Raw genomic sequence first — 13,892 nt, forward strand, 5'->3', positions numbered from 1 at the left:
CCTTGTGTACATAGTGAGTTTGAGGTTATCCTGGGCTATATGAGACTCTGAAAAAAAAAAAACCCCGAAAATCAGTGAATGAATAGAATGAATAGAAGGTGTTAGTCCTTTGGTTTGGCTGTGGACTAGCAAGCTCAACAGCCTTCCTCTCTCCTACTGGGTCTGAGAAGAGCAATGAGTGCCCTGCTTGGTTTGACAGTTATTTAAAATTTCCCCAGAGACCAGGTGTAAGACTCCCTCTTACTCGAGAGCTTGAGGTAGGAGGATGGTGAGTTCAAGGCCTCCTTGAGCTACAGAGTGAGTTCAAGGATAACCTGGGCAACTTAGTGAGACTTTGCCTCAAAATGTAGGAAGAGGGCTGGGGATGTGGTATAGTGCCTGTAGCATGTGTGAAGCTAAAAGTTCAATCCCCAGCTCTGCAAAAATTAATGAAAAATACTCTTGGAGTTCTCCTGTTGTGCCCCTTTGGCTCTCACATCTTTTGCTTTAATATGTCACTACAGCTTCTTTTTTTTGGTGGCACTGGTGAAGATGTTCCATTTTGCCTTTCTGTATTAAACTGTCTCAGACCTTTATGCATTTACTTTGCTTCTTTCTGTACTGTAATCTCTGTCAACTTCATTTCATTGTGTTTGTCTTCCACTCAGGATGGGACCTCATCTTTTGTGTACTTCTCAGCCTATAGATTTACATCCACAGGGCCCCCCACCCCAGGCTCTTACCCACTGCATTTTCAGGGATAAGTCATAGCTGTTTATGAGTGTGGTTGTATAATGGCATTCTCTAACATGTCCTGATAAGTTCTAGTGGCTGAAGAAGTTTTTGCTAAGCTGCTTGTTTTACTGGAGGACATTTGCTCCCCAGTGCCCCATTGCATGTGGGTGCACTGCCATTGCCAGCTGTTCCACACCCCTTTCATGACAGTTCTTCTAAGTCCAGTTCTGCCTTGAGGTTGTGCTTGTGTTCATATGACTGGATTAATTGAAACAAAGGAAAATCTGTCTTTTTATCATCTTCCCCAATAAGGACTATCAAGAGTAACCTATAATGAATGCTGTTTTTCTTAGCAGTTTCCTATAAGCATAGAAAAATAGAGTCACAATTTATTATTTTTTATTTTATTGAGACAGGGTCTCACTATGTTGCCCTGGCTGGCGTGGAACTCACCTTGTAGACCACCCATAAAGATCTGCCTACCTCAGTGTTGAGAGTGCTGGGATTAAAGGTGTGCACTGCCGTGCCTGGCTGAGTCACAATTTTTTTAAAAATATTTTTTATTTACTATTTTATGTGTATGTGTGTATTGCCTGCATGTAGGTAAGTGCACCTGTGTCGTGCAATGCCCTCAGAGGGCAGAATAGGCTGTCAGATCCCCTGGAACTGGAGTTACAGACAGTTGTTAGCTGCCATGTGAGTGCTGGGATTCGAACGCGAGTCTTCTGCAGGAACAACCAGTGTCCTTAGCCGCTAAGCCATCTCTCCAGCCCCAAGTCACAATTTTTAAAATAAAACATATTTGTATACATAGACAAGGAGCTTGTGTTTTGCTTTGATGTGTGTGCACTTACAGATGTGCATGTGTGTGGATGCATGTGAATGAGTACCCACATATGGAAGTCAGAGGACAGCTTTAGTTGTATCCTCACCTACCCCCAGAATAGACTTTTCCCTTGTTTGCCACTGCTTACTCTAGGCTAGTTGGTCCACAAGCTTCCAAGGATCCGCCTGCCTCTGCCTCCCATTTTGCTGTGGGAGTGCACTGAGATTATAGACATGCTGCCGCACCCAGCTTTATCTGGGTTCTTAGGATTCAAACTCTTGATTTAAAAGTTCCTTTCCAAATAAGGCTTAACAACATAATGAAAAGAACATGGAATTTTAATCCGAGTCCTAGTTCTGTTCTTTCTGTGCTGGGTGTGGATAGGATAGGAATTGCTGTGAACTGGAGCACACATTGCAGTTATGTCTGTCCGCACATATCTTATCAGAAGGAAGTCCAGTCCCTTCCTCTCAGGGCTTTATAGAAAGCCAGTCCTCACTCCCTCCATGGCTTGTAATGCTAACCGACTGCTAGGCCCACCTCTCTTCTGCCCTTCTGAGGCATCTGAAGGCAAAGCGCATTCTGTTGACTTACAAAATAATCCTCTTGAAATCCCAGAGTAAAGCCCCTGTGTAGTGTTCCCTTAGTCTCTGGCACAGCCATTTTCTTAATATCAAGTAGCCCAGGAAAACAGTCAGAATCTGTTCATACACTTACCTCTCTCCATAGACCCAGGGTTGTGGTCCTCCTTCCTTTCCAGAATCCACCCCTGAGAAATCAGTGTGGGGGACTTTTCCAAACTTCAAATACCATCACTGTCATGCCTGCTTTTCCCTATGCTAATTACCCATCTTCCTGAGAAATGCTCCTAGTGATTCCTAGAGCCTTAGCCTTTAAGGGAAGGCTTGCCTCCACCCTTCAAGGGACTCAGGGCACCTTCATTTATCCTTCACCAGGGTGAGAATGAGAGTGATGACTCTGTCCATAAAACACTCAGGGTGACTATTGTCATATTCTTCCATAGAACCTGCCAGACAGTGTTACAGTGAAGATGAGATGAGATGGTGTTAAGAAAGTTGGAAGAGTCAGTTATGGCGGCTCCTTGCCTGCAATCCCAGTGCTCAGGAGGCTGCAGGAGGACCCTGAGTTTGAGAGCCACACAATGATCGAATGTAGAGTATTTCTGTGTGGCTCTTTTAAAAGAGAGCCCGTCTCTTTAAAAAAAAAAAAAAAAAAGGTGGGGGTGGGAGAAAGTTGAAAGAACTAGGAACTTATCACTGTTGTTATCCTGTCATTTCCTGTTTAAACCCTTTCACAAGCTGCCCACTGGGGTTAGAACAATTGATGTGGGTTTTTCTTTTTCCAGACACTTTTTGTAACATCCCACTTGTTTGCTGCACTTTGCTCTTTGTTAACTTCACCAGTGTTCCTTACCCTTATCAAGGCTTTCCTCCTCACCGGACTACAAACACCACATATTGGAATAAGGTGGCTTTTCCCTCTGCCCAGCCAGGTCCGGCAGTAGTGTCTCTTTTTAGCTGACATTCATCTTTCCCCAAACCCATCCAAGTTTAATTCCCTATTAACAGGGGCCAGAGAGCTGTGTTCTCTTTCTTTTCAGCACATACCACAATGTGAAAACTTGAGATAGCATCGGTTGTATGAAATTGTCAAATAACTTCATAAAAGGTATAAGTTAAAAAGAAAAGAAACAAGATAAATTAGTGATCATTTGTTTAAAGTGTCTTTTCTCTGTGCATCAGCACTGAACCTGGAAGCATTCCTACTCTGGCCACGTTTAAAAATGGAAATGTTTTGTTGCTTGGTTCCTTGAAGAGTTGCTTTGCTTCATTCTATTGCTACCACATGTTTGGGCATCTCTTAAACCATGGAGTTAAATATGAGAACTGAATTGGCTTTCTCCAGTTTTCCTGAATGGAGAGTTGTCTTGTTCTAGAAATATCTGTTCTTTTCTGCATTATCATTTTTCTGTATTCAAAAAGTAGAAAAATATGAAATACCTCATCTTTCTGAAAAGAGTAATAAATTATACACACGTTGATTGTTGAGAAGGAATGCTTTGTGTTGTGGAAGAATTTTAAACTTAAAAAAAATTTACTGTTAACTTATCCTGTCATCACTGTTTAAATATAACAGTGACCCCTAGTGGATACTCTGCAGAGCTGACTCGCCTGATGCTGTCGCTGTTGAATGATGGCAGTTCCGCTGCCTTTTCTTGGATCTCTTTAAAAGTTCACACTAGGATTGAAGACTTCATTTGTGAGTCTGGCAGCTTCCATTCCAGCATTTATATGTACTTGATGTCTTTCAACACACAGAGGACTTTTTATGTCCCACCTAATCCTTATATGTGAAGTGCTTTTCCATACACAGGAGCACTCACATTGATATCTATCATCTGTCTATCATCTGTCTGTCTGTCTATCATCTAGCTGTCATCTATCATCTGTCTATCTGTCGTCTATCATCTGTCATCTATCATCTATCTATCATCTATCATGTCTATCTATCATGTCTCAATCTATCAATCTATCTATCTATCTATCATCTATCTATCTAGCTATAATCTATCATCTATCAATCTATCTGCTATCTATTATCTGTCTAGTTACTATAGTGTGATTGCATCACATGCCATTATGTTGTTTAGATGGAAATACCTGAATTGTGTACGTTTTTCATTTTTATTGCATATATTATCTGATTATTTTGATACATATAATTAATTTTGCCTTTGCTTGTAGCTTTTCCTTACCTTGGTAGTAAAACTACACACTTTATTCAGAACACAGGAAGTTGTATTTTAGAATCCCAAGTAATTTCTGAGATCCGGTTGGAGTGTGGCACTCTGGGCAGGGACATTTTACCTTTGGGCAGCATCTTAGCATCTTGCCTGCTCAGCTGAGGTTGCACAGCCTATTAAATACTGCCCTCTGCTCCTCCATGCCCATAGACCCCTCCATTCTGTCCTTGATTAGGCCTGAGGTACGTTGTTTCCTGCTTCATCCATGATAAATTGGGGAGCTTACAAGTTAGGTGTAATAAACATTCCAAAATTCTTGTAGCCCATCCAGAACATAGTTTCCTCCCTCTCACCCCTGAATATACATTAATCTGCCAGTTGATTTGGGGAAAAAGAAAGGGGGATAACTCATTTTAGAATGTTAGAAAAAAATCCTGCTCAGAGGGTCATAATTTATCCAGGTGTTGAAAACTGAATACACTTTTACAAAAGTAAATTGTATTATATATATTATAAAAATAGGTCATAACCTTTCAATTGAACCCAATATCATTTTCATTTTCTTCAGTCATACTGAAGCCAGTCATACTATATAGTGAGCTTCTGTCTCTTCAACAAACAAAAATCCTCTAGTCCCTAAAAACAAACATTTATAAAGTTATATAGAGTGACTGTTCACATTTCAAAAAGATTAACTCAGGGATGCATAATTAAGTTCTCCTGATATGTTTAAGTGATTCCTAGAAATTACTTTACTCTTTGTTTTTAATTTTGCAACTTCAATATTTTGTTTTGTTTGTTTAAAAATTTTTTTGCATTTATTCATTTTGTTTCTGTGTACATGTATGTGCACGCTTGTGCTCCAGAGTGGTTGTTTGGGTTAGAGAACAATTTTCAAGAGTTAGTTCTCCTACCATGTGGGTACTAGGGACTGAATTCTGATCGTCAGATTGGTGGCAAGCACCTTTAGCCACTGAGCCATCTTGCTGGCCTTGTTTTTTATTTTTGAAACAGGGTCTTACTTTGTAGCCCAGGCTGGTCTTGACTTGCAGCAGTCCCCCTGCCTCAGCCTCCCAAATGCTGAAATGGCAGATATGTATGGACCAACATGCCTGGTTGCTTTTGCAACTTTTTTATGTGTATGAGTGTATTGCCTGCGTGTATGTAAGTGCTCCCATGTTGTACAGTGCCTGTGGAGGGCAGAAGAGGGTGTTGGATCCCTTGGAACTGAAGTTATAGACTCTTAAAGTTATGTGCTTTTAACTGCTGAGCCATCTCTCCAGCCCTGCTTTTACAGCTTTTTTTCTTTTATCTTTTTTGAGACAGGGTCTCCCTGTAGCCCCAGCTGTCCTGAAATTCACTATGTAGACCAGGCTGGCCTTGAACTCACAGAGATCTGCCTGCCTCTGCCTCCCGAGTGCTGGGATTAAAGGTGTGTGCCACCACGCCTGGCCTGCTTTTACAACTTTTAAGATAGCTTCTTGTCAATTTGAAGCAGTTGTGTTATATGTTTGAACCAAGGTTATTCTACCAGAAATTCATGTTGCTATGGCATTATGCACTGTACATAGTTACTGAAACTGTAAATAGAACTTTTGGCTTTATTGCTGACAAATTACAGTGAAATGGTTGCTATGATTTTAGATGCCAGAGAAACTGGGTTGACGTAGATGCCTGGATTCCTGAGGGGACAGATGAACATTACAGAGAGTTTCATTAACATTGCTTGGTAAAGAGGTGTTGTAAGCTTTGTTTTTAATGTCATTGCAGTCACTCTTGGCTGTGTGTCAGCTGACCTCCCTACTTCCATTAGAAAACTTTATTTGTATTATATTTCCGTGCTTGACCTGTGGTAGCCTGTAGCTAACCTGAGTGGAAATGTGTACTTTCTCCAGACATATCAACTCCTACTTTCCCCATCATGAACCTGTCATTTCTTTGTGAACATTTAAATATATATATATGTGTATAATTTTTATTTTATGTGTATGAATGTATTGCCTGCATGTAGGTAAGTGCACCATGTTGTGCAATGCCCACGGAAGACAAAAGAGGCCATCGGATCCCCTGGAACTGGAGCTATGGATAGTCGTTAGCTGCCATGTAGGTGCTGGGATTCAAACCTGGGTCTTCTTCAAGCACAACCAGTGTTCTTAACTGCTGAGCCAATTCTCTAGCCCCTCATTGTGAATATTTTTATTCTTGATCCTATATTATGATTTTTAAAATTCTAATTAGTTACATTGAAAAACAAAGCAAAAGCATGTGTACGAGAGTTCATAAAAATACATAAATCTTTGTATCTACCCTCTTTTAAGTAAGAATTCACATTTCTCTCTCCCCCACCCCCTGCTTTTGTTTTGAAACAGAGTCTTCTTGTAGCCCCAGATGGCCTGGGACTCACTTATTGGACCAGGCTGTCCTCCCTCTCACAGAGATCTGCCTGCCCCTGCCTCCCCAGTGCAGGGATTAAAGATGTGAACCACCGTACCTGGAATACATTTATTCTTTTCAATATTTGAACTATTAACCTATCTAATTTGGAAACATCATGCTTCTTGGAGTGATTTGGTGTGTTCATGCAAATCTCTTATTTAATTAGGAAAATAGCCATGATAGGCAATTCAGTTGTAGCTTCATTACGATCCTCCCCAAACATCCCACCAAGAACAAATTAAAAAACAAAACTCCAAATCCCCCAAACCGATAGAAGTGTGTTTTAAGAATTAGTGCACTACCTCAAACCATTTTCTCTGTGCGTATTTACAAAGTAGCTCATGTGTGCTAATATGATTTCCTTTCTGTATATGTCATCTGATCATAGAAATAAAAATAGCCCTTGTAATTTTTAGTTCTCTATTTAAAGTTGGTTAGGCTATATTTCAAGTACTTTCCTTAATGAGTGGCTGTTCACAAAATCTTTTGCTGGGGTGTTTGTGGGGTTTCTGTGTGGTTGGGTCTCCCCCCAACCCCATTACCTAACTGCTGACACTGAATCCAAAATCCTAACCCAAATTATTAATCCTGATTACTTTCCTTTTTAAGTGTCTTGGGAGATTCCCTATAACCTTTTTCATAGCCCTTTTGGTTGAGAACCAGCAGAGATAGAACAGTTTGTACCCTGGTTCAGCACATTTGAGCCAGCTAACCCGTGTCTTTTCCCTTTTCTCTTAAAAGGAGTAACAGTAGGGCTGATTTTGTAGAATAAATAGGACAAAATGTGAAAACTTCTCTTAGTACTTCCAGATACAAATACTTATAAATATTAATTTCTATTATTGTAGATCAGGGGTTGGTAAAGATTTTTTTTAAAGGGCTAAGTGATATTTTAGGCTTTGAAGACCATATAGCCTCTCATAGCTACTCATATCTACCTGTGCAGTGTGAAAGCAGCCATAGATACTACGGAAGTGGCTCAGGCTGCTGTGCCTCAGTAAAGCTTTTTGTAAAAACAGACTGTAAGCCAGGCGTGGTGGCACACACTTGTAATCCCAGCACTGGGGAGATGGAGGCAGGAGCTAAAACCAACCTGGGATACATGAGACCTTGTCTCAAAAAACACAACAAAAACGAAAGGAAAAACAACAACAGCATAGCTGTGTGAGATCGAACACACCTGTAATCTCGGTACGGAGAGGCTGGGGCAGGAGGATTCAGGGTACACACCCGTAATCTCAGTACGGAGAGGCGGAGACAGGAGGATTCAGGGTACACACCCGTAACCTCAGTACGGAGAGGCGGAGACAGGAGGATTCAGGGTACACACCCGTAACCTCAGTACGGAGAGGCGGAGACAGGAGGATTCAGGGTACACACCCGTAACCTCAGTACGGAGAGGCGGAGACAGGAGGATTCAGGCCTGCCTGGTCTATATAGTAAGAACCTGTCTCAAAACAAATCAAAAATCCAGATGGTGGGCCGTATGCATTTATAATTTGTTGACCATCGTTCAAGACTAATAAAAGTAACAACAATAAAAGGCATGGAAAATATATTGAGAATTCTGTATAGTTTTTATTTTGATGTGGATTGTCAAGAATTTAGGTTGATTTAAAGACCAGTTTGCAACCTTAGACATTTAAAAAAACAAACAAACCATGCCTGTGTGGGATATAAAAGGGGATTAGAAGGGTACAGCCAGGAATAGGGGCAGGGAGGTCAGAGGGAACTAGAAGGGGATCGGTCTGAACTGAACATGTATAGATAGTTCTGTGTCATTATTTCTACAATAATGAATTTATATAACATGTACATCGTATTGTTTATTACAGATTTAAAAAATCTGTGTCTGAAATATTTTCTGCTCACTTAATATATAATATATTGTAATGAAAACCTCACCTAGCAGGAACCATTAAAAAAGCATTTCTAAGCCCGATGTGGTGGTGCATGCCTTTAATCCCAGCACGTGTGAGGCAGAGGCAGGCGGATCTTTGAGAGTTCAAGGCCAGCCTGGTCTACATAATGAGTCACAGGTCAGCTGGGGCTACAGGGAGACCCTGTCTCTAAAAGACCAAAAATAAAATAAAAACATAAAAATAAAAAAATCATTTCTAGATCCATAGGAACACATAAATGGAGACAGTTAAAAATATATCCTTCCTTGCTGTCTAAAATGCAATACATTAAAAAATAAACTTAACAGTAGAGCATTTACCTAGCTAGCATATGTGAGGCTCTGGGTTTGACCCTCCAAACAGCAAAACCCAAAACCAAACAACAAAACCTACAACCTTGTTTTAAATGATATTTTAACCATTGTATGGGCCAGGTGCAAGAATGATCTTTACACTTGACATGTATTGTCTTGCTATTTCTTTCCTATCAGCTCATTGACAGTAACAACTATGATGTATGTATTTATCCTGATGTCTTTTCATCAAACATATGTACATATATTAAAGCTCTTTCTTCTAGCTGGCTGGATAATACCTGTCCAGCTATTGTGAGAATGCTTGAAGCACTGAGAAAATACTACCTGTCATTGCTATTGGGTAACCACCTTCCCACCTTCCTTTCTTAGAAACGGATTCATCACTGCAGAAAGAACATAGAAACCAGACTCCTGCTCCACCAGCAGCTCAAACTTCTGCTCCGTCTAAGTACCACCGAACTCGATCTGGAGGGGCCAGAGATGAGCGATATCGATCAGGTAAGACGGAATTACAGAATTACCAACTGAGTAGTTTTCCCGACTAGGTGTGAACTGTTTATTCTGTGAGCCTCGAATGTTTGATGTGCTTCTTTCCCTCAAGGACCCACTAGGTCTGCATTAATTCAGTGATTTAGTTAGTGCCTACTATGTGTCATTTGTAGATATTCAAGATTTTCTGACCGGACAGCTGCAAATAAGACCATTTTGCCCTCAGAATTTAAGTTTCAGAAGTGAAACCAAATAAGCACAGCAACATTGTAAATAAATAAGAAAATAAGAAGGTGGGAGTTAGGTCGTGTGGAAGGAAGAAACAGGTTCGTTTATGTTTGCAGAGCTCCCCATTAGTCCCATAACTGATGGAGCCTGAACAGATCTCACAGTGGAATTTCAAATAGTAAGCTCTTCAACTTACTTTCTTCTAACCAAAAAAGTACTGCTGGGAGGGGAAAGGGCATAGTTCTGTGGTTGGCAATGGGAATGTGTTCTTGTTCACACTGGGTCATGACCATCGGGCCACCAGTATTGACTGGGCCACCCTGGTAAGCAGAGAAGCAAATCATACAGTCTGAGGCATGGCCAGCCCTTCCAGTGCCCATTTACTGTCACTGTGTCCAGAGTCATCTCTGAAGCACATTTCATGCTTTAGCTGACAGAAATAAGCTGAAAGACTAACTGAAATATTATTTTACTTCCCTGAGATTTTGTCTCCCTTATACCAGCCAAGATTACCATATCCTCTTGGCTGGGCATGGTGATACACACTTTTAATTACAGCACTTGGGAGGTGGAGGCAGGCAGGTCTATGTGAGTTCCAGGCCAGCTGGGGCTATAGGGAGACCCTGTCTCAAAAAGACCAAAAAAGAAAAATACCCTCCCAGGGTCTGGAGGCTCAGTAGTTAAGAACACATACTACCTTGCAGAATTACTTGAGTTTGGTTCCCAACACTCATTTATGGTGACTCACAACCACCTATAACTCCAGCTCTAGAGGAGTCAGACACTTCTAGTCTCTGTTGGCATCTGCATTCACATGCACCATACCCACAAACATATACATATACAGAATTAAAAATAAAATAAAGCTGGATGTGGTAGTGCACGACTTTAGTCCCAGCACTTGAGAGGGGGAGGCAGAGGCTCTGTGTGAGACTGAGGCCCGCCTGGGGCTACAGGGAGACCCTGTCTCAAAAAGCTCCCCCTGCCATGCCCATGATTAAAAAAATATATCCTCTTAGAAACTGCTTTAGAAAAGGACACGGGCCAGGCATGGCGGCACATGTCTCTAACCCCAGCACTTCAGAAACAGAAGCAGGCGGATCTCAGATCTCTGTTCAAGTTCAGGCTGGTGTATATACTGAGCCCCAGATCAGCCAGTACTACATAGTGAGACCTTGTCTCAAAAAAAAAAAAAAACCAAAAACCACCAAAGCAAAAAGACATGATTATAGAGCTGACCCATCCATTTTATGAGCAGATTTACTAGATACATATTTTCACATCCTGGAAGGTAGAGATGGGAGGTGTTCAGTTACTGCCACAGAAATATTACATAATACTCCAGAATTTTCCCTCATAATTTACTTTGTCTTAAGTGATCAGCTAATATGATATCTAAGTAGAGTCATACAGATGGATGAGAATTAGCTAGGGAAATGGCACCAGATAGTAGACCCTAAAGGAGTTCTTATAGGCAGTACTTACGAGTTCAAGGGCCAGGAAGAAGTGAGATGAGGCCAAGAAAGAGTGCCAGAGACCAAATCTGAGGCGTCTTCAATGCTATCAAGGGTTTAGCAGAATAGGAAGCTGCTCCATTTTTAGCTTGTTCCAGTAGCTCATTCCAGTTGCATAGTACCTGCTGTGGAGAAAGGAATTAAAGTAGGAATGTTTTGTTTTGTTTTGTTTCAGGATTTTGCTGTGTGGCCCAGGTTGGCCTTAGATTTATCCTTCCTCACCTCAGTTTCTCAAGTGCTAGGATTGCAGGTGTGTGCTGCCACTCCTATCTTAAAGTACCAGTATTTATTTAAGGAGTGGATCAGAAGGAGATAAGCTGGCAGAAACAGAGCATATCCTAAGTACCTGTTTGTTGCCAACACCTAAGCCTGATTTCCTCAGTACCACTATCACCTCTTGAGGCTGACCCAGGTTCAGCATTGCACTCTGTCCTAGCTTGCTCTTCATTGCTGTGACAAAATACTCTGACCGCTACCAATCTGGGGAGGAAAGGATTTATTTAGCTTACATATCCAGGGTCACAGTTTGTCCGGGAGCCCAAGGTTGGAACTCAGGGCAGGAACCTGGAGGCAGGAACTGGAGCACAGGCCATGGAGGAACGCTGCTTACTGGCTTGTTTCCCTGCTCAGCCTGCTTTCTTATGCAACACAGGCCCACCTGCCCAGGGGTGGCACCACCCACAGTGGGCTGGGCCCTCCCACATCACTCATCAAGAAGATGCCCCTCAGACATGGCCACAGTCCAGTCCAATAGAGGCAATTTCCCAACTGAGGCTCCCTCAACCCAGGTGTGTCAAGTTGACACTGAAGCTATCCAGCACACACTCTTAATTAGGGCAGAAGAGTCTGGGCATTTGGTTCTTATCTCTTCTGGGAGTTTTTATTTTCTGTTTGTTAACAGATTTTGACAAAAGGATTAATTTAAGGAACCAAAATATGATTCTCTACATCCTGTGTCCAAGATGGTTGCATATCAAAAGGGCTTTTGAGCTATTTGGGTGATGTGCAGCTTTGACTTCCACCTGCAGAAACCCAACTGTGATTTCCAGCCTCTGTCCTTTTGAATTACTTCTTTCAAATTACCCCAGATGTTACAAAGTGTCTTCTGTAGGTCAGATGTTTGGTTAAATGGAAGGGCACTGGTGAGAACTGAACAGTCAGGTTTGGTATTCATCTCACTGGGACTTTTTTGGGAGGGAGGACACTAGAGAAACAGGCCAGAAAGGAAGGGTGTAGTAGAGGGAAAAACTGATTTAAAAAAAAACACAAAGCCTCACTCGAGTCTGACATGGTGGCATGGTGGTATACACCTTTAATCCCAGCATTCAGGAGACAGAGACAAAGGCAGGCGGATCTCTGTGAGTTCAAAGCTAGCCTGGTCTACATAATGAGTGCCAGGCCAGCTAGGCTACAAGAAGACTGTCTTTAAAAAAAAAAAAAACACCAAAAAAACACAAAAGCTGTGAGAGTGTTAAAGTCACAAAGGGGAACATAAAAAAGACATATAATCATAGATTATGGGTGAAAATCACTTTTCGGTGTGTTACAAACTGCTCACCTGTATAGCAAATGAAATGTCTCAGCACATTGAAGAAGTCAGTGGTCTTGGAAATTCTAGTGTCCCTGAACCAAGATCAGCTGTGGAAGTGGAATAGATAGGTTGCAGTAGCGAGGGGACAGAACTCACATGGTACATGTAAAATCTCATAAGAACATGAGGAAAGTTTAGTAACACTTAAAATTCAAAATGAAATGATTGGTACACTGGACAGATTTCATAGTATTGGTGAGTGTGACTGGAAAAAGATCTTCTTTGGCAGAGGCTTATTAATACCTGTAACATTCTAAACAGTTAAAATCAAGTAGCCTTTGTATTTTTCAGGGTTTAGACACCCTGACCTGATTCTGTTCTTGCTTACCTGAGAGGGATATTTCATGTTAAATGAACTGCTTCTTTAGATCTCATTTTTTCTTAACATCAAGGAATGATGCTCCTTTCTACACATGTGTGGTATATTCCCAAGTACAGAAAACACACAGGTAATGCTTAAGGGAAAAGTGATCTTACTGTAAGTTACTGATATTAATCTTTGACAAAATAGCCACTCAAACAAAACAAACATATACTGGTGTTAAGGGAGTATTTATATTGCCTCATTCAGCTCAGACATCACTGCTAGAAAATGATCTCTAGCTTCCATTAGCTTCTGCCAGAGAGATCCAAAGTCAGCTTTGTCTGAGGATTGAACTTCAGAAGTGATCCTTTTATTAAAGATCAATGGATTGTATGCCAGTGAATGAGTGAAATTCAGTTCAGAGGACTGCACATTCTTGTCAATAGAAGTTTTTGCTAATAGAGTAACCAGGAATATCTCCCTTAACACCAGTATATGGGTAAAGGTTTTCATGTTAGGAAATAGTTGAGTGGTTTGACTTGTTCTTTGATCTGATGCTATATGAATCCTGCTCCATGATTATTAATTATACCAATATTTTGGGCCTGCTGAAGCTGTATCAGTGTGAGGAACCCCTAGCTTTGTCAGATTTGCTATTACATGTTTCATAGCACATGTAAATTTACTTTTGGAAATTAAAAGCCAGGTGCGAGCACTTGCTTTGCTCTTGGTCTCTTATTGAGAAAGTATTTTATCTCAATGTAATTGACTACTTGTTTTCTAAGACTGCTAAGAACTAAATATTTGA

General features: G+C 41.1%; 1 protein-coding gene across 1 annotated transcript in view; it reads left to right on the forward strand.

Moving 5' to 3' along the window:
* LOC103748839 (disco-interacting protein 2 homolog B) overlaps window positions 1-13,892 on the forward strand; it is a 168,990-nt gene that overhangs the window by 132,517 nt on the left and 22,581 nt on the right. The window contains 1 exon segment of the mRNA XM_017802828.2: window positions 9,328-9,456. Within this exon segment, the coding sequence (XP_017658317.2) occupies window positions 9,328-9,456 (129 nt within the window).

The sequence above is a fragment of the Nannospalax galili genome, unplaced genomic scaffold (genome assembly GCF_000622305.1).
Source record: "Nannospalax galili isolate Female #2095 unplaced genomic scaffold, S.galili_v1.0 scaffold3006, whole genome shotgun sequence".
Classification (NCBI taxonomy): Eukaryota; Metazoa; Chordata; class Mammalia; order Rodentia; family Spalacidae; genus Nannospalax; species Nannospalax galili.